This window comes from Pogoniulus pusillus, chromosome 7 (genome assembly GCF_015220805.1).
Source record: "Pogoniulus pusillus isolate bPogPus1 chromosome 7, bPogPus1.pri, whole genome shotgun sequence".
In the NCBI taxonomy this organism is placed as follows: Eukaryota; Metazoa; Chordata; class Aves; order Piciformes; family Lybiidae; genus Pogoniulus; species Pogoniulus pusillus.
In genome coordinates, this window is record NC_087270.1 from 5974870 (window position 1) to 5996430 (window position 21561).

General features: G+C 43.3%; 1 protein-coding gene across 2 annotated transcripts in view; it reads left to right on the top strand.

The window, feature by feature from the left end:
- The window catches only part of CLIC5 (chloride intracellular channel 5), an 82239-nt gene that overhangs the window by 35255 nt on the left and 25423 nt on the right, over positions 1-21561 (top strand). For both annotated transcript variants that reach the window (XM_064145774.1, XM_064145775.1), the window contains exons 2-4: positions 16015-16124; positions 16424-16549; positions 19026-19132. In XM_064145774.1, coding sequence (XP_064001844.1) covers positions 16015-16124; positions 16424-16549; positions 19026-19132 — 343 coding nt within the window. The remainder of the gene's footprint in view (positions 1-16014; positions 16125-16423; positions 16550-19025; positions 19133-21561) is intronic.

Genomic DNA, 21561 nt, shown 5'->3' on the forward strand with positions numbered 1-21561 from the left:
GGCAAGGAATAGTATTTTTGCCTTGATTTACTAGGCTGCTTTTTCTTGTGTTGAGGAGCAATAACTTCAAATTTCTGGTTCTTTTATTTTCAAAGTCCGTATATATGAATCCTTCAGTTAAGCCCTAGATCCAGTTCTAGAGCTGAGTCTTGTTTGAGGTTCAAAAATCATCTGTTGCTTCCTCTGCATTAAGCACTCACTTGTTTTAGTAGGGAACCACAAAGAGCTCCTCTGAGTGCATGAATATAATCTTTTGGGGCTTAGTTTATCTCCAGGCACATATTTCTTTAAGCATATCCCAAGTTACCTCACTATTCTGTCTATAACAAAGGCAGATGAAGCCAAATGCAAGAAGACTTATTTCAGATTGTAGCTGGGGGTGTGCAGCCTGGAGAAGAGGAGGCTCAGGGGGAGCCTTATTGCTGTCTACAACTACCTGAAAGGAGGCTGTAGCCAGGTGGGGGTTGGTCTCTTCTCCCAGGCAAGCAGCAACAGAGCAAGGGGACACAGTCTCAAGTTGTGCCAGGGGAGGTATAGGCTGGATGTTAGGAGGAAGTTGTTGTCAGAGAGAGTGATTGGCATTGGAATGGGCTGCCCAGGGAGGTGGTGGAGTCTCCATCCCTGCAGGTGTTCAAGCAAAGCCTGGCTGAGGCACTTAGTGCCATGGTCTAGTTGACTGGCCAGGGCTGGGTGCTAGGTTGGCCTGGATGATCTTGGAAGTCTCTTCCAACCTGGCTGATTCTATGATTCTATTTACCTGTTCATCTGGTAATCTGAAACCAGCCTCCCTATGATATGTGTTTACAGAAGCTCATCTTCTTAGTGGGCTGAGTGTAATCTTTGCCTGATGTTTCAAAGAGAGAAGAACCTACCAGAATAATAGCAGATTTTAAAAGCGGGGATTATAGACTACTATTCAAGGCTAACTTGGAGAGCCAAGGAAGGATGTTACCAGGAGGGGGAACTTTGAGGAAATGCAATCCCACTTCCCTGGCAAAGAGAGAAACCTTGAAACATCAGTTTGCTTTTGCAGAGGAAGGAGGGGATGTCCCTCTCTTCTGACCTTGGCCACTGCTCCCAGCCTCACCTGCACATGTGGCAGTGCCTGGCTGCACCTCCCATGGGCAAGAAGGGCTTCTCATATTAGTCTCTGGATGTCTCTTATGTTTATAGTTACATTTTATGTAGTTACATGTATTTATTTAAATATTTCTTTTTCATTCTGTTAAGGCTATATGCAGGACTTCTGCAAGTGGGTGAAATTAGCAGTAAGCACACCGTGCCACGCTGTCAGAACAAAGGTTTTTGCACTGACTTTTTAGCTCTTCTTTGGGTGGGTGAATTTATAGGACTTCTCTGTATTTATGCTTTCTTCAAGAACCACCTGCATCCTTGCCATTTCACAATAGCAGAAAAAAAAAAGAATAATTTCAGAGAGAATTATAAGTAAACATGAAAAAATAGATAATTCTGCAGAGCTTATTTAGGAACTTGTGTGAATTGAGCCTAGCTGTACATATATATATGCACAAAATGTTCAGAATTCTCTTGCCAAGGTAATTTCTCAATTATCTCATTAACCTGGATGCTTTTCTCAGTGGATGCTTGGTGTATGGAGTTCAGATGCCATTCTGCAGATTGCAGTTGTTCAGGCCAACAGCTCTCCTACAGCCTGCAAATGGATGCTGCTGCTTTCTCCAAGCAGGTGCACAAGATCAACCAAAATGCTGGCCCAGACACTTCTTAGATAAAGCAGGGTGAGATGTAGCTAGTCCCTAGGCAGAGTGGTTATACCCAATTATCTGTCTTAGAGTATAGCATCAGAAAGGTGCTAAGGTGTGAATTGTAATTGATTTTAACCCTGCTGGGAAAGAAATCAAACCTGCCTCTTAACAGACTGCACATCAAACTGCAAATAGAAAATAAACTTCTAAATAGAAACTAGTTTGTATTAAAAAGAAATGTGTAAATATAAACCATATACCTGTAGATAAAAAAAACAACACAGAAGTGGTGTAGAAGACTAGAAAGGTTGATAGCATGAAACCTCTGTCTAATCCATCTAGACAAAAATCTAGGTCTGAACCATGAGCGTGGCATAGGAAGTACAATGTGCCCCTATCACAGCACAAAACCCAGCCCTGTCATCCCAAACCTGAGTGCTCACATTAAACTATAGCAACAAATTTTAGTGACCATTAAGCAAACATTTTCCTGTAGAACTGACAATAGAGCCAAGAAGGTTCAGATGGTATCTTCTGTGTGTTTTGTTAAGCCTGAGAGAGGAAAAACTGTGAGAAAGAACTTGTAAGAGTGCCAAGGACTGATTTGGTTTACACAGTTACAGATCATGAAAGGATTGTGAGGAAAGCAAAATAAGGTTTGGCTGGAATCTGTCTTCAGAGGAGGAGATGGTGGCACCTTCTTAGTAACTTAATAAATGGGTGAGAGGACTTACAGGGCATGGCCCTTGGGTCATACCCTGTTTACACTGTATCAAACAGGACTTATTTAGTTTGAGTAAGGCAGCTGGGTGACAAGATCTGAGGAACAGAATGGACAGTCAGAAGAAAGGACAGAAGGTGGGGGCAGATCATAGAATCAACAAAGTTGGAAGAGTCCTCCAAGATAATCCAGTCCAACCTAGCACTCAGCCTTAGCCAGTCAACTAAACCATGGCACTAAGTGCCTCATCCAGGCTTTGCTTGAACACCTCCAGGGACGGTGACTCCACCACCTCCCTGGGCAGCCCATTCCAATGCCAATCACTCTCTCTGCCAACAACTTCCTCCAGTTATTAAGAATTTCCCAGCAGCTTTGGGAAAGCAGCATTGTTTTGCTTTGTTTTTTTCTTTAGTGTTTGATATTCAAAGTGGTTTTGGTTTTAAATTTTAGCAATGTTTATTCCAAAATAATTACTTTATAGAAGGTATTGTGAGTTGCATTGGGAAGTCAAGATGCAAACGTTGCATTAAGATGCAAATATTGAAACAAAGTTTGAGCCAGCAATGTGCTGTGCCTTTGTAATGCAACTTATAGAATCATAGAGTCAACCAGGTTGGAAGAGTCCTCCAAGATCATCCAGGCCAACCTAGCACCCAGCCCTAGCCAGTCAACTAGACCATGGCACTAAGTGCCTCATCCAGGCTTTTCTTGAACACCTCCAGGGGTGGTGACTCTTGGCTACTTGATCTGCTTTCAGTGATAGCTGTAAACGTTCACTGCATCGTGGGGTGAAGCTTCTCACATACCCTCTGTAGCACTGTTAATTCCAGTCAAGTGAAATGAGATTGAAAGAGCAAGTCATACGCACCGCAGGACAGCACCTGAGAGTTACTGGTTGCTTTTTCATCCTATTTGAAGTCAGAAATGAACAGGTTTTTTTATGAGATTAAATAAGATACAAAATGACAAGATAAGATACAAAATTAATTAAATAAGATACAAAATTAACAAGGCCAAGTGCAGGGTTCTGCACTTTGGCCACAACAGCCCCAAGCAGTGCTACAGGCTGGGGACAGAGTGGCTGGAGAGCAGTCAGGAAGAAAGGGACCTGGAGGTACTGGTAGATAGTAGGCTGAAGATGAGGCAGCAGTGTGCCCAGGTGGCCAAGAGAGCCAATGACATCCTGGCCTGGATCAGGAACAATGTGGCCAGTAGGACAAGGGAGGTTATTCTGCCCCTGTACTCAGCGCTGGTCAGGCCACACCTTGAGTGCTGTGTCCAGTTCTGGGCTCCTCAATTCCAGAGAGATGTTGAGGTGCTGGAAGGTGTCCAGAGAAGGGCAACAAAGCTGGTGAGGGGCCTGGAACACAAACCCTATGAGGAGAGGCTGAGGGAGCTGGGGGTGTTTAGCCTGGAGGAGAGGAGGCACAGGGGGGACCTCATTGCTGCCTACAACTACCTGAAGGGAGGCTGTAGCCAGGTGGGGTTGGTCTCTTCTGCCAGGCAACCAGCAATAGAACAAGGGGACACAGTCTCAAGTTGTGCTGGGGGAAGTCTAGGCTGGATGTTAGGAGGAAGTTGTTGTCAGAGAGAGTGATTGGCATTGGAATGGGCTGCCCAGGGAGGTGGTGGAGTCACTGTCCCTGGAGGTGTTCAAGGAAAGGATGAAGCACTTAATGCCATGGTCTATTTGAGTGGCTAGGGCTGGGTGCTAGGTTGGCCTGGATGATCTTGGAGGTCTCTTCCAACCTGGTTGATTCTATGATTCTATGAGACCACTGAGGACAGATTATGGCCTGTACTGGGGTCAGTTGACGTGGTGGCAGAAGCCATTGTCAGTGACACTCCACCATTCAGACTTTGTGTTTTTGCAGTGCCTGCAAGTGACTGTTTCTTCTAACAGTGAAAATAAAGTAATGGAATTTCAATAAATAATTCAGCCCTGGATCTGATTTCAGGTTCAGCATTAACTTTCAGCACCTGGCTGCTGTTATTATTTGTTAGTCCGATACAGTGCTTAGAGGCATGGAAATTTGGCTGCAATTCATCAGCATTTGCAGAATATGTTATATGACCAGATTACTGTCCCTAGCTCAAACATTTTAAACAGACATTCAAATTCCAGATGTGTTCAGATGTAGTTCTTACAAGAAAAAACTGCATGTGAGATTCTGGCACTGTTATGGGAACTGGAGCTCTGCCTAGAGCTTGCTGTGGAGAAACAGCTCCTTTATTTGCACCTGATCTCTATTAGAAACAAGAATCATTTGACTGTAATTTGCATTGCCTGTGACACTTTTTTGACCATGATCTATCTCTCATTTTATTTTCAGCATCTTTCCCAGGGGAATGATGTTTTAACATACCTAATCAGCTCTCAGTATACAGAATCATCACTATTTGAATGATTATAATTGGTGCTTTGTGAATAACTAAACCAGGTTAATTCCCAGATTCTTTCTCCATAGCCTATAAAGTCACTGGTGGTTTTAGTCACTTAATAGAAAGAGACTAGTGAATCCAGTGTATGACTCTGCTTTCACAAAAGTTGGTGGAATATCTGCCAATAGTGTGAAATTAGATCAAATGTAACGGACAATAATCCATTAATAGCTGTGGCACCAAAAGGCCAAAGGCAAAATACAACCCTATAGACTTAAACTTCCAATAGATACAAGATGCATTATGTAGACACAGAACAGGAGCAGCCACCTAATATGAGGATGTTGCAGGACAAGTTTATTTGTTTTAAAAAAAGATTTGTGGCTTTCCTATTCAAAGCCCTTACCTCTTCCCATGAGATGTGCTGTTTTAGCCAAGATAACCAAGCAGTGGCTGAGGCTCAAGCATCTCTGTTGACTGTTGTGTCCAGTTCTGGGCTCCTCAATTCCAGAGAGGTGTTGAGGTGCTGGAAAGTGTCCAGAGAAGGGTGACAAAGCTGTTGAGGGGCCTGGAACACAAACCCTACGAGGAGAGTCTGAGGGAGCTGGGGGTGTGCAGCCTGGAGAAGAGGAGGCTCAGGGCGGACCTCATTGCTGTCTACAACTGCCTGATTGGAGGCTGTAGCCAGGTGGGGGGTGGCCTCTTCTCCCAGGCAACCAGCAACAGAGCAAGGGGACACAGTCTCAAGCTGTGCCAGGGGAGATATAGGCTGGATGTTAGGAGGAAGTTGTTGTCAGAGAGAGTGATTGGCATTGGAATGGGCTGCCCAGGGAGGTGGTGGAGTCACCGTCCCTGGAGGTGCTCAGGAAAAGCCTGGCTGAGGCACTTAGTGCCATGGTCTAGTTGACTGGCTAGGGCTGCGTGCTAGGTTGGACTGGATGCTCTTGGAGGTCTCTCCCAACCTGCTTGATTCTATGATTCTATGACATTTACTGAAATTATGATGATTTTATGATTACTGCTGTGGCCTGACTTCCCAAACCTTGTGGTTAAGGTCTTAGCGCTTAAACCCACATACAGTGCTATAACTGATCACCTCCCTACATTTACATGCATACGTGATGGGGCAAGGTAGCTGCCATTAGTATAAGCCTACAGAGGTGAGGTTCATGGTTAACTTCCACGAGAGAGCTTTCCCCTGCAGTGCAAACACAGACCACTAGAGGGGATTTTACTACCACACTAGCGCCTGCCTACCCTGAGAAAACTTTCAAAACACATGTTCTAGTTCAACCACAAGATGTTGGCTACAGGCTGAATGAAATCTATGGTTTGTATTACGTGAAAGGTCAGGAAAGATTATGATAATTGTGCCTTCTGGCCATTAAACCTATGAGTAAAATTCTGGTCCCATCAAAGTAATAGGCGAAATTCCCATTGACTCCACCCGGCCAGACTTCTTCATGTGCAGGGCAAAGGAAGAAACCAGTCTGTGCCACCAAGCATCTAGCACCAAAAGCAGGAACAGCTTTAGAATCATAGTCACTAATATATACCACTGGAAAGGGTTTTCTAAGTGTCCTATCTACCCTCTCCCCTCTGCAGCAGGATAAAATAAATTAAGGCCAGTTTTCCCAACCTATTTTCTCTTGACATCCTCAAGTACTCCACTGACACAGATCACACAACCTTCTTAGAAAGCCTGCTTTGTGTTTTATTTGTCCTATAATCACACTGTATTGCCTGGGTCATCTGTCCCAATCCCTGCCCCCCCCCCCCCCCCCCCCCAAGTCTTCATTGCAAGTCAAACAAAATTAGCACTATCTTCTGTGGACATGAACAACAATCAACCACCATCCTCTGTAAAACAGTCTTCTACATAGAATCATAGAATCAACCAGGTTGGAAGAGACCTCCAAGATCAGCCAGGCCAACCTAGCACCCAGCCCTAGCCAGTCAACTAGCCCATGGCACCGAATGCCTCAGCCAGGCTTTTCTTGAACACCCCCAGGCATGGTGACTCCACCACCTCCCTGGGCAGCCCATTCCAATGCCAATCACTCTCTCTGTAAAGAGCTTCCTCCTAACATCCAGCCTATACCTATGCTCAAGAATGGCTGTGTAGTGGTAAAACTCATGCACATCATCCTATCTTCTTGTCCTTGCTTGTATACGCATCTGCTGGTGACTCATATTGCTTGTGATTGACGTCAAAACTTCATCCTTACCTTCATCCTTGCATCCTCCCCAGCTACCCCCCAACATGTATTTGTACATTAGCTTTTGTTCTTCTTACGTCTTTCACCTTGAGATTTGCTTTCCTAAATTCCATTTAAGTGATTTCAGACACTTTGTTCCAACTTCTTAGCATCATTTTAGAGTCTACTTCTCATCTGGGAAATGCCAACAACTTGTCTGTGCTTGTTGCTGTCAGGAAATTTTGTGAGGTTCTGTCTATTCCCTCCTCCATTTGGCTAATGGAAACATTAAATATGACTCATCTTGTCACAGACCTTTGTGGTACCTCTATTATTTATGTTTCTAGACTAACAGAAAACTTTATTAGTATTACTCCAAAAGTATTTTTCAACCATTCATACAAGTACTTTGCACAGCTTTCATGCATATCTTCTTTCTCTGCTTGGTTTAAGAAAATATGATCTTGAGCTTATGTCAGAAGCCTTACAGAAATCAGCTTCTGCATGCCTTCTCTATCATAGAATCAGCCATGTTGGAAGAGACCTCCAAGATCATCCAGTCCAACCTAGCACCCAGCCCTATCCAGTCAACTAGACCATGGCACTAAGTGCCTCATCCAGGCTTTTCTTGAACACCTCCAGGGATGGTGCCTCCACCACCTCCCTGGGCAGCCCATTCCAATGGGAAATCACTCTCTCTGAGAACTTCCTCCTACCTGCTGTGCTGGATACTTTGTCAGAGAACAAAATTACTTTGATTTAGTTGCATTTGCTCCTGATGAATCCTTATTGTCTTTTCCTGTCATCTTCACATGTGCTTGTGAGTTTACTGTTTAACCAGAGAGTCATAGAATGGCTTGGATTGGAAGGGACCTTAAAGATCATGTAGTTCCAACTCTCCTGATATGGGCAGGGACACCTCCTATCTGACCAGCTTGCTGAAGTCCCCATCCACCCTTTGAACACTTCCAGGGTTGGACCCTCCACAACTTGTCTGGGCAATCTCTTCCAGTGCCTCACCACCCTCAAGAGAAAGATTTCTTCCTAATGTCTACTCTAAATCCAGCTTCTTCCAGTTCTTAAAAGCAAACAGAAAATGTGATGGAACAGCATGAATGAGACTATTTAAGTACATCTAATCTGATGGTTTCTAAATCCCAACTGCACGTGTGCTGTTAGAGTTCCCAGGCTTTGCAGTTTGTTTCAAAGCAATCTGTATATATCATACAGAATATCTGCAGTGGCCAGTGTCTCTAACTGAAAAAAAGAGCCATTTATACATGTTGATCACTGTGTACGTAGCTATTCTGCTATGAGGACCTCAGCTGATGCAGCAGATGAGTCTGCTCTGCACCAGACACACGAATCAGCTTGAGCCAACTGATCTTTAGCTATGAACACCCTAAGCCATCATGCAAAGATCCCGAGGAAGAAGCTGATCTGTATTTCTGATCCCTTCCCACCCATGCTGCCTTTCATGTGAATATAAAACACTGGGAAACAGATTTACCAAACCTAAAGAAAATATTTGTCCTGCCCTAACTAGTGATGCTTGTGGGGTCTCCAACTTGCCATTCCATCTCCTGAAAATCCTAAATGTCTCACAAATACAAATGTATCTCTCCCAAAACTGTAGAGCTCTAAGAAATGCAGTGGCAGCTTTGTGGAGATGCTCAACTCTGCTGGCATGCTGCTTAGCCAGTTTGAACTAAGTGTCACAAGCCAAGTCCCTGCAAACTGGCCAGCAGGGCAGAGCAAGTTAAGCTTATGTGCATATGTAATATATGTCAGTGCACATGCCAGACTTTGACAACATTTTAGCTGGCTTTTGGGGAGCTAGCTAATGAATTTCACCACTTCCTTTTTGTTTGGTTACTATTCTGACAGACTTATTAACAAATGCATTCTTTTTATGTGACTTACATACACATGGTCCATTTCCATGTGTGTGTGCCTAGGAATACTTTTCTGCTCTATCTTGCCCTCCCTTTGAAGGCTGCTTCTCAAAGTTTGTCCTAGCAAAAATAAAGCTCAGAAAAAGGCTAATGATGTTAAAATGCTGCACAGCAAATTACTTATTGTTGTTCTAGGCCTCCATTCAGGAAAGTACTTAAGTATGTGCTTAAGTCCCATTGAAATCATCAGAACTTAAGAACAGGCATGGAGTTCCTCTGAATTGGGATGCATTTCAGCACATGCTTAAATATTTTCCTGAACCAGAGCCACAGTCAACAAGGTTGTCCTGTGATACACAGGACCTGTGCTACAAGATTTACTTCTTACTTGAGACCTACCACTGCTGCTCTATGAATATACACTTAGTTTGCCTCTCCGTTGGTGGCATTCCAAGTAGCTTACTGGCTTTTACATTTAGACAAGAAGCTGTGAAAGAAAAGAGAAGAGAAACTGGGAAAAAAAAATGATCCTTGCTAAAGCAATACCTTGGCATGTCTGATCTCATGTTGTAGCCAGTGATTTTTTTTCCCTACAATGGAGAATTGTGCTATTGTGTGTGTGGTATAATTACTAAGGCAGAGGGTTTTTTTTTTTCTTTAATGGCACAATAAATAGGATATTTCCTGGCCTGCTCTGTGTTTCCAATGGGATTTTCACTTCCCCTTTGGATTCTGAGTGTAAGGAGAGTAAGTGTCAAAAGGCAGGCCTTTTCCCAACTTTAAAACAGAGAGGGTGTAACTGTGTGAAATGTGAGTCCAGATTTTGATTGTGGGGATCATGAAATCAAATCCTTCCTTAATCCTTCCAGGAAAACACAGAGGTGAATTAGCCTGCCTGCTTTTGTTAACTTGTTAAAATCCTTCTGAAAAAGAAATGCGAGTTAGTGTCATCAAAAATATCTCTCTGCCATCTCCAGAGGCTGAGGGTTTGTATTGCTTTTCCAATGGCCTTGTTGATGCCTCTTATGTTCCAGTTTGAACTTCAAGACCTGTGATACTTTGCTTCAGCCAGCACTTTCATTTTAAAGCCAGCATGACTTCAGCATGGTATCGAATACTCACCAGCAGATTCAATTTGTTAAACTCATGACACTGCCTCATTTGCCCCAGAGCCTAAGAGAGCACTACAACATTGTGCAAAGTGGCCTTAATGTAATGACAATTCAAGAAAAGACTGGGTGAGGACCTAGAGAGCCAGTGGCATCCTGGCCTGCATCAGGAACAGTGTGGCCAGTAGGACGAGGGAGGTTATTCTGCCCCTGTACTCAGCACTGGTCAGGCCACACCTTGAGTCCTGTGTCCAGTTCTGGGCCCCTCAGTTCAAGAGAGATGTTGAGGTGCTGGAAGGTGTCCAGAGAAGGGCAACAAAGCTGGTGAGGGGCCTGGAACACAAACCCTATGAGGAGAGGCTGAGGGAGCTGGGGGTGTTTAGCCTGGAGGAGAGGAGGCACAGGGGTGACCTCATTGCTGTCTACAACTACCTGAAGGGAGGCTGTAGCCAGGTGGGGGTTGGTCTCTTCTGCCAGGCAACCAGCAATAGAACAAGGGGACACAGTCTCAAGTTGTGCTGGGGAAAGTATAGGCTGGATGCTAGGAGGAAGTTGTTGCCAGAGAGAGTGATTGGCATTGGAATGGGCTGTCCAGGGAGGTGGTGGAGTCACCATCCCTGGAGGTGTTCAGGAAAAGCCTGGATGAGGCACTTGGTTCCATGGTCTGGTTGACTGGCTAGGGCTGGATGCTAGGTTGGCCTGGATGATCTTGGAGGTCTCTTCCAACCTGCTTGATTCTGTGATTCTATGAGAAATGAAAGGAGAAGGAGTATGGAGAAACCTAAATACATATTTCATTTTCTCTGGAAACAAAAAACACAGTGCATTCCAGCATGCAACTCCTTCCAGTGCTGCCAATTTGAAACCAAAATGTCTAGTCATCATCAGCGATGGCATATTCCTTTAAAGCTGCTCTATTTGGGGAAGAACTCAAAATGAAACTCACTTCTTCTTTTCTCTTTCCAGTTAAGGTTAGTTAAAATAACATACAGTTGTCTGTGTGCATTGCAGCCACTGTGCATGTACCAACTGGAGTATTTTTGGAACAAGTGAGGAAGTTTATCCCAGTTATTTCATTTATAGCAAAGTATTAGCTTGAACTTGAGAAGAGCTCCCTGTTCACGTATTTCTGCTGTGCAGTGGTTGGAGGCTCTTGGTAACCGCCTCTGCTTCGCAAAAGGTTTGGCACAAGCTCATAAAATCATCACTGAGACCTTTTTGCCTGTTCCTCCCCACAGTGCCTCCACCAAAACATCCTCAATTTTGTTCCTTGGTAATGTGTCCATGTGTCCTCCACTTCTACACACAGATGTCTTTAATTAATTAAAGCTATTAATTCAGCTATTAATTAAAAATAGCTGAAGTATTTAAGGAGGAGCACCTTATAAATAATAAAGGAAAGCATCTTGGTCATTCTTGCTATTAGTCAGATAGAGGGAAGCAGCTGTTATGACAGTGGGGGTTTTCCTGAGGTAATTATACTGAGTTCCAGGGCAGGACCTTGCACCAGCTGAAGTATTTAAACATCTGCACATTTAGCAGAAAGATTTTCTTTATAGTAGCTAAACTAATAACAGTAAGCTTGTGTGAAGCGATGGGAGCAGAATGTGCTATATGCTATTTCCAAGAGGCAGAAGAATAGTTCTCTAGAATCATAGAATCAACCAGGTTGGAAGAGACCTCCAAAATCATCCAGGCCAACCTAGCACCCAGCCCTAGCCAGTCAAATAGACCTTGGCACTAAGTGCCTCAGCCAGGCTTTTGTTGAAGACCTCCAGGGACCACCACCACCCCACCACCTCCCTGGGCAGCCCATTCCAATGCCAATCACTCTCTCTGACAACAACTTCCTCCTAACATCCAGCCTAGACTTCTCCCCAGCACAACTTGAGCCTGTGTCCCCTTGTTCTATTGCTGGTTGCCTGGGAGAAGAGACCAACCCCCACCTGGCTACAACCTGCCTTCATACAGCAATGAGGTCCCCCCTGAGCCTCCTCTTCTCCAGGCTGCACACCCCCAGCTCCCTCAGCCTCTCCTCACAGGATTTGTATTCCAGGCCCCTCACCAGCTTTGTCACCCTTCTCTGGACACCTTCCAGCACCTCAACATCTCTCTTGAATTGAGGGGCCCAGAACTGGACACAGCACTCAAGGTGTGGCCTGACCAGTGTTGAGTACAGGGGCAGAATATCCTCCCTTGTTCTACTGGCCACACTGTTCCTGATCCAGGCCAGGATGCCATTGGCTCTCTTGGCCACCTGGGCACACTGCTGGCTCATCTTCAGCCTACTACCCAAAACTGGGAAACATTATTGCAGCTTTTCAATATGTAAAGGGAGCCTGTAAGAAGGGTGAGGGCAATCATTTTAGGAGGGCCTGTTCTGACAGGACAAGGGATAATGGGGTTAAACTAAAAGAGGAGAGATTTAGACTAGAGATACTGAAGAAATTGTTTACAGTAATGCTGATGAAACACTGGCATGGTTAGCCCAGGGAGGTGGTAGATACCCCATCCTTAGAAACATTCCAGATCATATAGGATGGAGCTTTGAGCAATATGATCTGCTTATAGATGTCTTGCTCACTGCAGGGAAGTTTGGACTGGATTACCTGTAAAGGCATCTTCCAACCCATGAATCCTATGATTCTTTGATTCTCTGATAAATTCTGCCTCCATGAATTCCAGGCTTTTCTGATGCTGAGATCCACATTCATCCCACCTAAATTCAGTTGCACATCAGATTCAGTCAAAGGGAATGGTGGCTAGATTTATCTTTTACCTGTGCAACTTGGCATTGCCTGCACAGGAGACCTTCCATCTCTTAGGCATCTCAGTTAAATGTTGCCCACAGATTTTGACCCAGCAAATCCTCAAATCAGTTTTACTCTTCCACAGTCACTCTGAGAATTTACCTTATCAGGCGAAGTCCTCCCTGGAGAGAAGTAGACTCTGAAACCTTTTCACAGCTTTGGGATTTAGAGTGCATTTAAAGACTCTCATTCCTTGATCCTCTTGCCCACAAATGCTCAAATCTATCCCTAGCTGCAATCATTAAATCAGAAGGATCTGGTGTTACTGATAGGGAGAGTGCATGTATCATCCCCTTGCTCCCTTTTATAAGTGATTGATTACTTCTGCTGTGCTTCAAGTAAGTTATGTAAGAAAGCTTTTCTGCTCATTCATGAATAACAGCAGGGATAAATAGTGTTTCTTTACCTTGTCAATTATTTGTTCTCCTCTTTCCATCTGCTCTTTGAGTTCTTGATCTTGATGAAGGTATTATTCAACTCCTGCATTTCTGAGCTCTTAACCTTGGTCAGATACATAACAAGCTTATATTTAAGCACTACCCAGGTGCTTTAATCAAGCTGTTTTTCTTTGAAGCTAAGAGTGACTAAGCCTGGGAAGTTCTCTCTTCTTCCTCATCTCCTCCTAGCACTTAATAGACTTCACAAGGGATCTAGAGATGCTCTGATAAGCCTTTGAAGTTATTACCTACTAAGGCTTCGCTCTTTCTAAGTGCTGAACATTGAATTACTGACTGCTGTTAGAGGCAGTGAGAAAGGATTCACTAAACCAACAGAGCCTTGCCTATAATTTCTGCAGAAAAAGGGCTGTATTTAATGGATAATTTGTGTTGCTGGGGAGATTTTGATTCCATTCCCTCCTCTGTCACCAGTTTGCCTTGTGATTTGTGGTACTGTTTTCAGTTATGCCAGTCACATGAGATCAAAACCCATGAGTCAGACTCCACCCCAATCATGAGTCTGGCTTCCAGATCCAGGAGCTTTGAATAGAGATCATGCCATACTTTTTCTTTAGTTTATCTTTAATTTCTGGAATTTCCTCTGTCTATTCCCAATGTGTCTCTAGCAATTAACGTTTCCCACTCTTATAAAAGTGTTGGGAAGATATTTTGACCATTTGGGGCTCTTGGAGGCCTCATTTGACCTGCGCAATTAACTTTACTTTTGATCTCCAAGTGAATCTTATTTCTTCCAGACTTCACATCTTTTTTTCTGTCTCCAGTGACTTCTGCATCCCTTGTCCTGACATGACCCATTGCTTCTGTTTCTTTCCTACCATTCAGCTTCTGTCTTCCCAGTTCAGTCCTCTCTGATTTTGAGAGGCTTTTTCACCATTGCGCTGCAGGACAAAGAACATGTAAAAAGACACAGATTTGGGTAACTCTTAACTTTTGTGTGAGAAGACGTAATTAATGGAAAGAAGCAGGGAAATGCTTTCTCTGAGCCTCTTTCCTGAAAAAAAAGATGAATTGATACTTGCATCACAAGAAGTGGGCAATGAGGACAGTCAGGAGATTGCAATAATTAGATCAATCACTCAATTATGCTTGCAAGACAGTCATAAAATTGCTTCAGTTGAAAAAGACCTTTAAGATCACAGAATCCAGTCTGGTGAGAGGCCTTGAGCACAAGCTCTATGAGGAGAGGCTGAGGGAGCTGGGATTGGTTAGCCTGGAGAAGAGGAGGCTCAGGGGTGACCTTATTGCTGTCTACAACTACCTGAGGGGAGGTTGTGGCCAGGTGGAGGTTGCTCTCTTCTCTCAGGTGGCCAGCGCCAGAACGAGAGGACACAGCCTCAGGCTGCGCCAGGGGAGATTTAGGCTTGAGGTGAGGAGAAAGTTCTTCCCTGAGAGAGTCATTGGACACTGGAATGGGCTGCCCGGGGAGGTGGTGGAGTCGCCGTCCCTGGGGCACTTCAAGGCAAGGTTGGACGTGGCACTTGGTGCCATGGTCTAGGCTTGAGCTCTGTGGTAAAGGGTTGGACTTGATGATCTGTGAGGTCTCTTCCAACCCTGATGATACTGTGATACTGTGATCTAACTTTACTACATCTGGTGCTAAACCACCTCCCTTAGCACCACATCTCTGCAGAGAAGTGATTCCTTTAAGACAGAGAAATGCTACCCCACAACTTGAACATTAATCAGATAAAATTTATGAGAGCAAACAGAGCAATCTAATATTTTCCCCAAAGGAAAAGGGCATGTGTTTGCTTAGCTCTTTCATCAGCTGTTTTCGAACGCACACTGTGTGCAGAAAATAGTTGTGCAATCCATGTGGGTCAACAACAGAAGGTTGGTTGCTTCACCAGGATTATAACAATCTCTTAAACACAATGGTACCACAAATTAAAATAGAAATCTATCAAAACCATTATTGTCCTGAAAGCTTTGGCCACAAGAACAATTATTGTAGAAGGATGTTGTCCTTGGACACAGCTTTGGCTCAGTTCAGCTAGTGTTATTTGTATCCCTCCGTGGCTGAAAGTCAGAATTTGCATGGCTAGGGACCATAAATTTTTAGAGGGGAAAATAGGCTATTTCCTCAATGCTAACACTAGCAGATTTTTGTTGGTTTTTAGTGGTTTGTAGGCAATTCATTAGGTACTAGAGATAGGAACAGACTGAATGTGATGGATGAAATCTGCCTGGAAACTTAGAAGGATTCAGATGAAGATTTCTGTCTGGATTTGTTGTTTGTGTGTGAGGCTGTTGCTTTACTGAATGTGAACAAGAGTGAGTGAATGTCTGGAGTGCTTGGGCTTAAATCTAGATCTGAAAGTCCCCATTTTGGATGATAAAACAGTGAAGTGCATCTTAAGCTGCAGTCCACAGATTTAAGTAGAGCAGAAAACCGGCCCTGAGTTTTCTAGTACAACCGTGAAACTGGCAGTCCTGTAATCACAAAAGTAGTTGAAAGAATATCTGTTCCTCTGGATATTGCTTGCAATCAGCAAGGGACACATTCCCTTTACCCTAAAATGCCCAGATTGCTTTCTCAAGCTGATTGGTGAAGGCTGAATCCTGGAGTAACTTCATTCTCATGTTGGTGATAAACTATATTAGGCATTGTCAATTATTTTTAAACTGGTTGTCTGTCTGTCAGCATCCAGTTTTTCATCTTGAGGGAGGTAAGTGACTGACCTGAAATCTGTTTTCCCTCTCTTTCCATCCCTCAGGCTGGTATAGACGGAGAAAGCATTGGGAACTGCCCGTTCTCCCAGCGTCTCTTCATGATCTTGTGGCTGAAAGGAGTTGTGTTCAATGTCACCACTGTTGACCTGAAAAGGTACAGACTGTTCAGTTTAGTTGAAAATAGTTATAGGATCCAGTATTGCCTTATAGAAAGGCACTACTAAGTTCAGTCAGGTTTGTATCTGGCCAGGAGAGCCTGTGGTGCTGGGATTCAGGTTTGGGTGGGTTTTTTTTTCACTTGGGGAATGTTTTTATATTAAACAGGGTGCTTGAGGTAGATTCAAAATCTTCTAACCACAGGAATACAAAAAACAACCTGTAGGAACTATAAATATCTGTGCAACTACCCGATCATAAAGATTAGTGATTTCATGACTTTTTCTGTCTCCGCAGAAAGCCAGCTGACCTACACAACCTGGCTCCTGGGACCCACCCACCTTTCTTGACTTTTAATGGAGAAGTCAAGACAGATGTTAACAAGATTGAGGAATTCTTGGAAGAGACTCTTGCACCTCCAAAGTAAGAAGCTGGGATTTTTTCAGTCAATATTCCATTTCTGAGGAATGAAAGATGTCCTAAGAGGAGTTCCTAAAAAGCACTCTTTACTTACAGGAGTAATATTTATTTATGAAACTTACTGGCTTCAATGAGATGACTTCCATGTGCAAAGGTTACTAGCATGACTAATAACTGCAGAATGTTTTCTCTGTACACATTTCAGGATGGCCTTGTATGCAGAACTAAGGAGAAAAAATCGGAGGGATCTGGTGTCTACATGTCTACATTTTACATAGCTAAAAATAACTTGGAATGGATGCCAGGAGTTGCCATACAAAATACATGTGCCAGGAAAAGCACTTTACAGCAAAAAAAAAGTGGAGGTTTCTGAGCTGTATGGTGTATTGGAAAGGTTGGAAGAGAAACTGATTACAGAGTACAAGGAGAGGCAGAAAAATGCTCATTATTCTAGTCAAGAATACTGGAAGTTATAACCAAATTAATTTTGCCCAGGGAGGTGGAGGAGTCGCTGTCCCTGGGGGTGTTCAAGAAAAGCCTGGCTGAGGCACTTAGTGCCATGGTTGTAGCCAGGTGGGGGTTGGTCTCTTCTGCTAGACAACCAGCAACAGAACAAGGGGACACAGTGTCAAGTTGTGCTGAGGGAAGTCTAGGCTGGATGTTAGGAGGAAGCTGTTTGCAGAGAGAGTGATTGGCATTGGAATGGGCTGCCCAGGGAGGTGGTGGGGTGGTGGTGGTCCCTGGAGGTGTTCAAGAAAAGCCTGGATGAGGCATTTAGTGCCATGGTCTAGTTGACTGGCTAGGGCTGGGTGCTAGTTTGGCCTGGCTGATTTTGGAGGTCTCTTCCAACCTGGTTGATTCTATGATTCTATAATTCAGATTGGAAATAAGGCATGGATCTTTTCAGTGTGAGTGATGACCCATGGGAACAAGCTACCAAAGAAAGATTTAGATTTACCAGATGTGCTTTAGTTGGTCAGATGTTTTGGACTTAGTACAAGGATAATGGGGAAAAAACTGCTGGCTTGTTATTTGGACCTTAAAATCTATTAATTCCTTAAGGAATGTTTTACCTCCAAGTCAATCAGCAGCTATAGTCCAGTCCAGAGGCAAGAGATCAGATATTTAAACTTTTCTGTACTCTGGTTCAAGCACACTGAAAGTGGCAGGAGTTGTTTGTGTTGGTCTTTCAAATCAGTATACTCCTTTGCAGCAGATGTCTGTCAGAAACAATTGAGAGACCAAGAACTGTATGTTCCTTCACCTGGCTAATACTACATGCCTTTGCTATCACATGTGGATGAACTTCTTGCTAACAGAGGACATGAACTGATAAACATAGAATCATAGAATCAACCAGCTTGGAAGAGACCTCCAAGATCATTCAGTCCAACCTATCACCCAGCCCTGTGCTGTGTAGTGCCCTTGAGGCCATCCCAGAGGCAGGAACTAAGATGGTGAAGTAAACCCCTCCCATGCACCTGTAGGAGACAGGGTCTGCTGGCCACAGGAGGCTGACCCTACAAGTTGTTTGTATAAGTTTAACCTATCTGTGCCTCACACATAACCTTAAGCCTATCTGTGCCTTCCACATGTACCAATCTTAACTAAGCTAGCTATGCATGCCTCTGCCAAATTGACATACAAGTTTCTGTATCACTGCAATAAAAGAGAGATTACTGGAGAACAATTATCTGACCATATTGGCGTTGGAGTTGTTACTCTGGGGTTCAACGCCAGCAATCTGCAGTACATTTGAGGCAAAGAAGGTGTTAAGCACCTCTGCCTTTTCCTCATCCTTTGTCACTATATTCCCCTCTCTATCTTATAAGGACTGGAGGTTGTCCTTGGCCCTTCTCTTGCCATTCATATATTTAAAGAAACATTTTTTATTTTCCTTGACAGCCATGGCCAGCCTAAGCTCCAAATGGGCTTTTGCCTCCCTAATTTTTCCTCTGCAAGACCTAGCAACTTCCTTGAACTTTTCCTGGGACACCTCCCCTCTTATCCAAAGGTGATACACTCTCTTTTTAATCTTTAATTCCTCCAGCAGCAACCTGCCCATCCAGTCTGGCTGCCTCCCTCGTCGGCTATTCTATGATTCTATGATTTCACTATAGGCAATTAGACACAACTGCCATTCATGATAGAGTTGGCTGCCAAGCTCACCCTAACCTTTGTGGAAATTTATGCTTCCTTCTGATTTAAGACCACTGTATCTTGGATCATGGTAACATAAAGCACTGGTGCAATTAGCTGTGCTGTGGAGCCATACCTGTGTAACTAACCAAACACCTGCCTTGACTGACACAGCTGTTATTAAGAAGGACTTGCCAACCTGTTGATTTGAGATAAATGTCAGCATTAACTGCAGTTCCTTGTAGAGGGCTTTTTTCTTTCTTCTTGTAAGTTACAGTTGTAATCCTCGCTGTTCCTGGTAACAAGATGTTACTCTGCTGAGCTGCTTCTCCTTTTCCAGGTACCCCAAGCTGGCTGCCAAGCACCGGGAGTCAAACACTGCTGGGATCGATATCTTTTCCAAATTTTCTGCATACATCAAAAACACCAAACAACAGGATAATGCTGGTGAGTAGGATTATTACCAAATGTGCCAGACTATCTATGTCCTTAGAAATGGCATAGTTTTGCCCTTCTCCCATGATTCTGTTGTAAACTTTGTTCATATAACGCCAGGTACTCCTGCCAGTCAGCTTGAGATGGTTGCTTTAGTAGATTCAATTCACATGTCCACAGCTGACTTAGCTATATCTATCCTAATAAATAAAACAGGCCACAGAGTGGTTCCTGGCCCCACTACCAGCTGCCATGGCATGACTTTTGTCCATACAGCCCAGCTTGCTCACCAGAAAAGGATCTCATACTGCTTTATGGGAATTGGCTGGCAACTTGTGCTGCCTCCTTTACTCCAGATTCCTTTCCATTCAGAGAAACAAGACATCCACTAGTCTAAGCTCCTGTTGCTCCATGAGACCAAATGAATTTACACTGCCATATCCCTTGAGATAAACTAGTAGAGTATTTGCAGTCACTCACTGATGAACATCTTACCTTAGATGACTAGTTTCACAGTCAGAGACCCAAGGGGTGTTAAACAACATGTGCTCATATTGTATCATTCACAGAAGGCAAGACTTTTTCAGATTCCAGCTCTACCACAGATTTAATCTGTGTGATTATATTTTGCTGCCTGGGGCTGACCCACAAGATGAAAATGGGTAAATGATGATTTATGTCAGATAACAATCTGCTCCTTAATATTTTTTGAGTTGTTAACAGAAGGAAATAATTGCAGTGCTTCACTTGTCTGGGATGCAAAGAAGTTAATTTTCCATATAATGCTGATGGGATGTTCAGCTAACCCCTGTAGGAAGTTGTCAAAGCAAGATAAGTTAGAAAAAGCAGATGTTACAGTAAAATTAAAGCATCTTGGCCATTTACAAGGAGTTTTTATGATCTGCTCTGCAACTGTGAGTGTTAAATTTAGCTGTGCTGCCCCTTGCGTCGTAAAACACCCATGTGTATCCTTCCATATGCATAATCCCAACGTGTCACTTCTCAGTGATTCTGCAATTCTGAATTCATAAGGACTGGCAGCACTAGCCACTAATAAATGTCTCCCCTAGAGGTATCTGCATTTGATTATAACCAGAGCTTGAATTCAAGATCACTACTGTGAGATAAGGAATCTAACCTTACAAAGTGCTCATGATCTGGTCTTCACATTTTTACTAGTTGCAGTGTGATTGATGGGAGCTCTCCCTAACAAATTCTTGGTTTAGGTACTCTTGAAAATAAAGGGAAAATGCTTCTCAAGGACAATTAAGCACACCAAGATTATAAAGAAAAGAGCTGTTAAAGTGCAGGAAAGCACCAGTATTTTTTCCCTTCAAACATCCCCTCTCCATTCTGTTACCCGATGCATGCTCTTGAGATATCCAGAAACATTGCAATCTCTGAACATATTGAAACTCAGTTTTCCTCTTAGAAGTTTTTTGCTTAAGTTTTTACAACTGGAGTACTGCAGCTTAAGGAGAATGAGGCAGACATGAACAGAGTATAAGTAGCACCTACATGTTCTTTCTGTCAATGGAGTAAATTACCTGAGGACCTTAGAGTGCAGAATCAGTGCAGATTGAGATGCAGAAAGTAGACTTCAATTTTAGCAGAGCAAATGACTTTCTGTTTTCAAAGGCTAAGCAAGAATAGTTTTTTTTCCTTAACTCAGGGACATTTTACCCACTTTCTTATGCAGTTCATATGAACCTACAGCAATTATCCTGAAGGCTGATTTGCATGGCAGTCAATAAGTCAAATGCAATTGTGTTAGGTGTCTTGAACAGCGAAATGACTATATGCCAAAAAGAAAGGACAGCATCACTGTATACATACTTCCTAATGAACCTATTTCTTTTTGACTGTTGGGGATGGTGGTGATGTAGGTGTTTTGTTTCATTGTTTGCTTGTTTGGGCTTTTTATTGCAACATCAATCAAAAAAGGGATCTGAGACTGATCTGATACATGTCATTTTGCAGCAGGTCCTGATGCATTGTCTTTCCTATATAAAATTGTATGTAGTTATTTATAGTTCTGTAGTAATAAAATGCATTTTAGAAACATAAATTGTAATGACTTAGGAGAATATCCCTTTCCCTATCTCTGTATGAGCAGGTGAGATCCGAAAAAAAAAGAGGTTGTTGCTTCTGGTTATCTTTAAAAAGCTGCTATACATCCCAGCTCTCAGATGAAGGTAATACTTGTCTCATAGTCATTCTCTGTATAGGCTCTTAGCTCCAGCTGGTTCAAGTGCCTGGGCTAGTCTGGTAAGCCAGACCCAGTGACCATCAACTGCACAAGACAAAAACACACAGAGAGGGAAAAGAAATGTTACTAAATCCAAACTAGAACTCAGAGTACTATAAAATCCTGTAAAAAATACTTTTAGTTCACTCTAGTTGGGAATGGGGGAGTGTTGAATACCAAATAGGATAAAGCA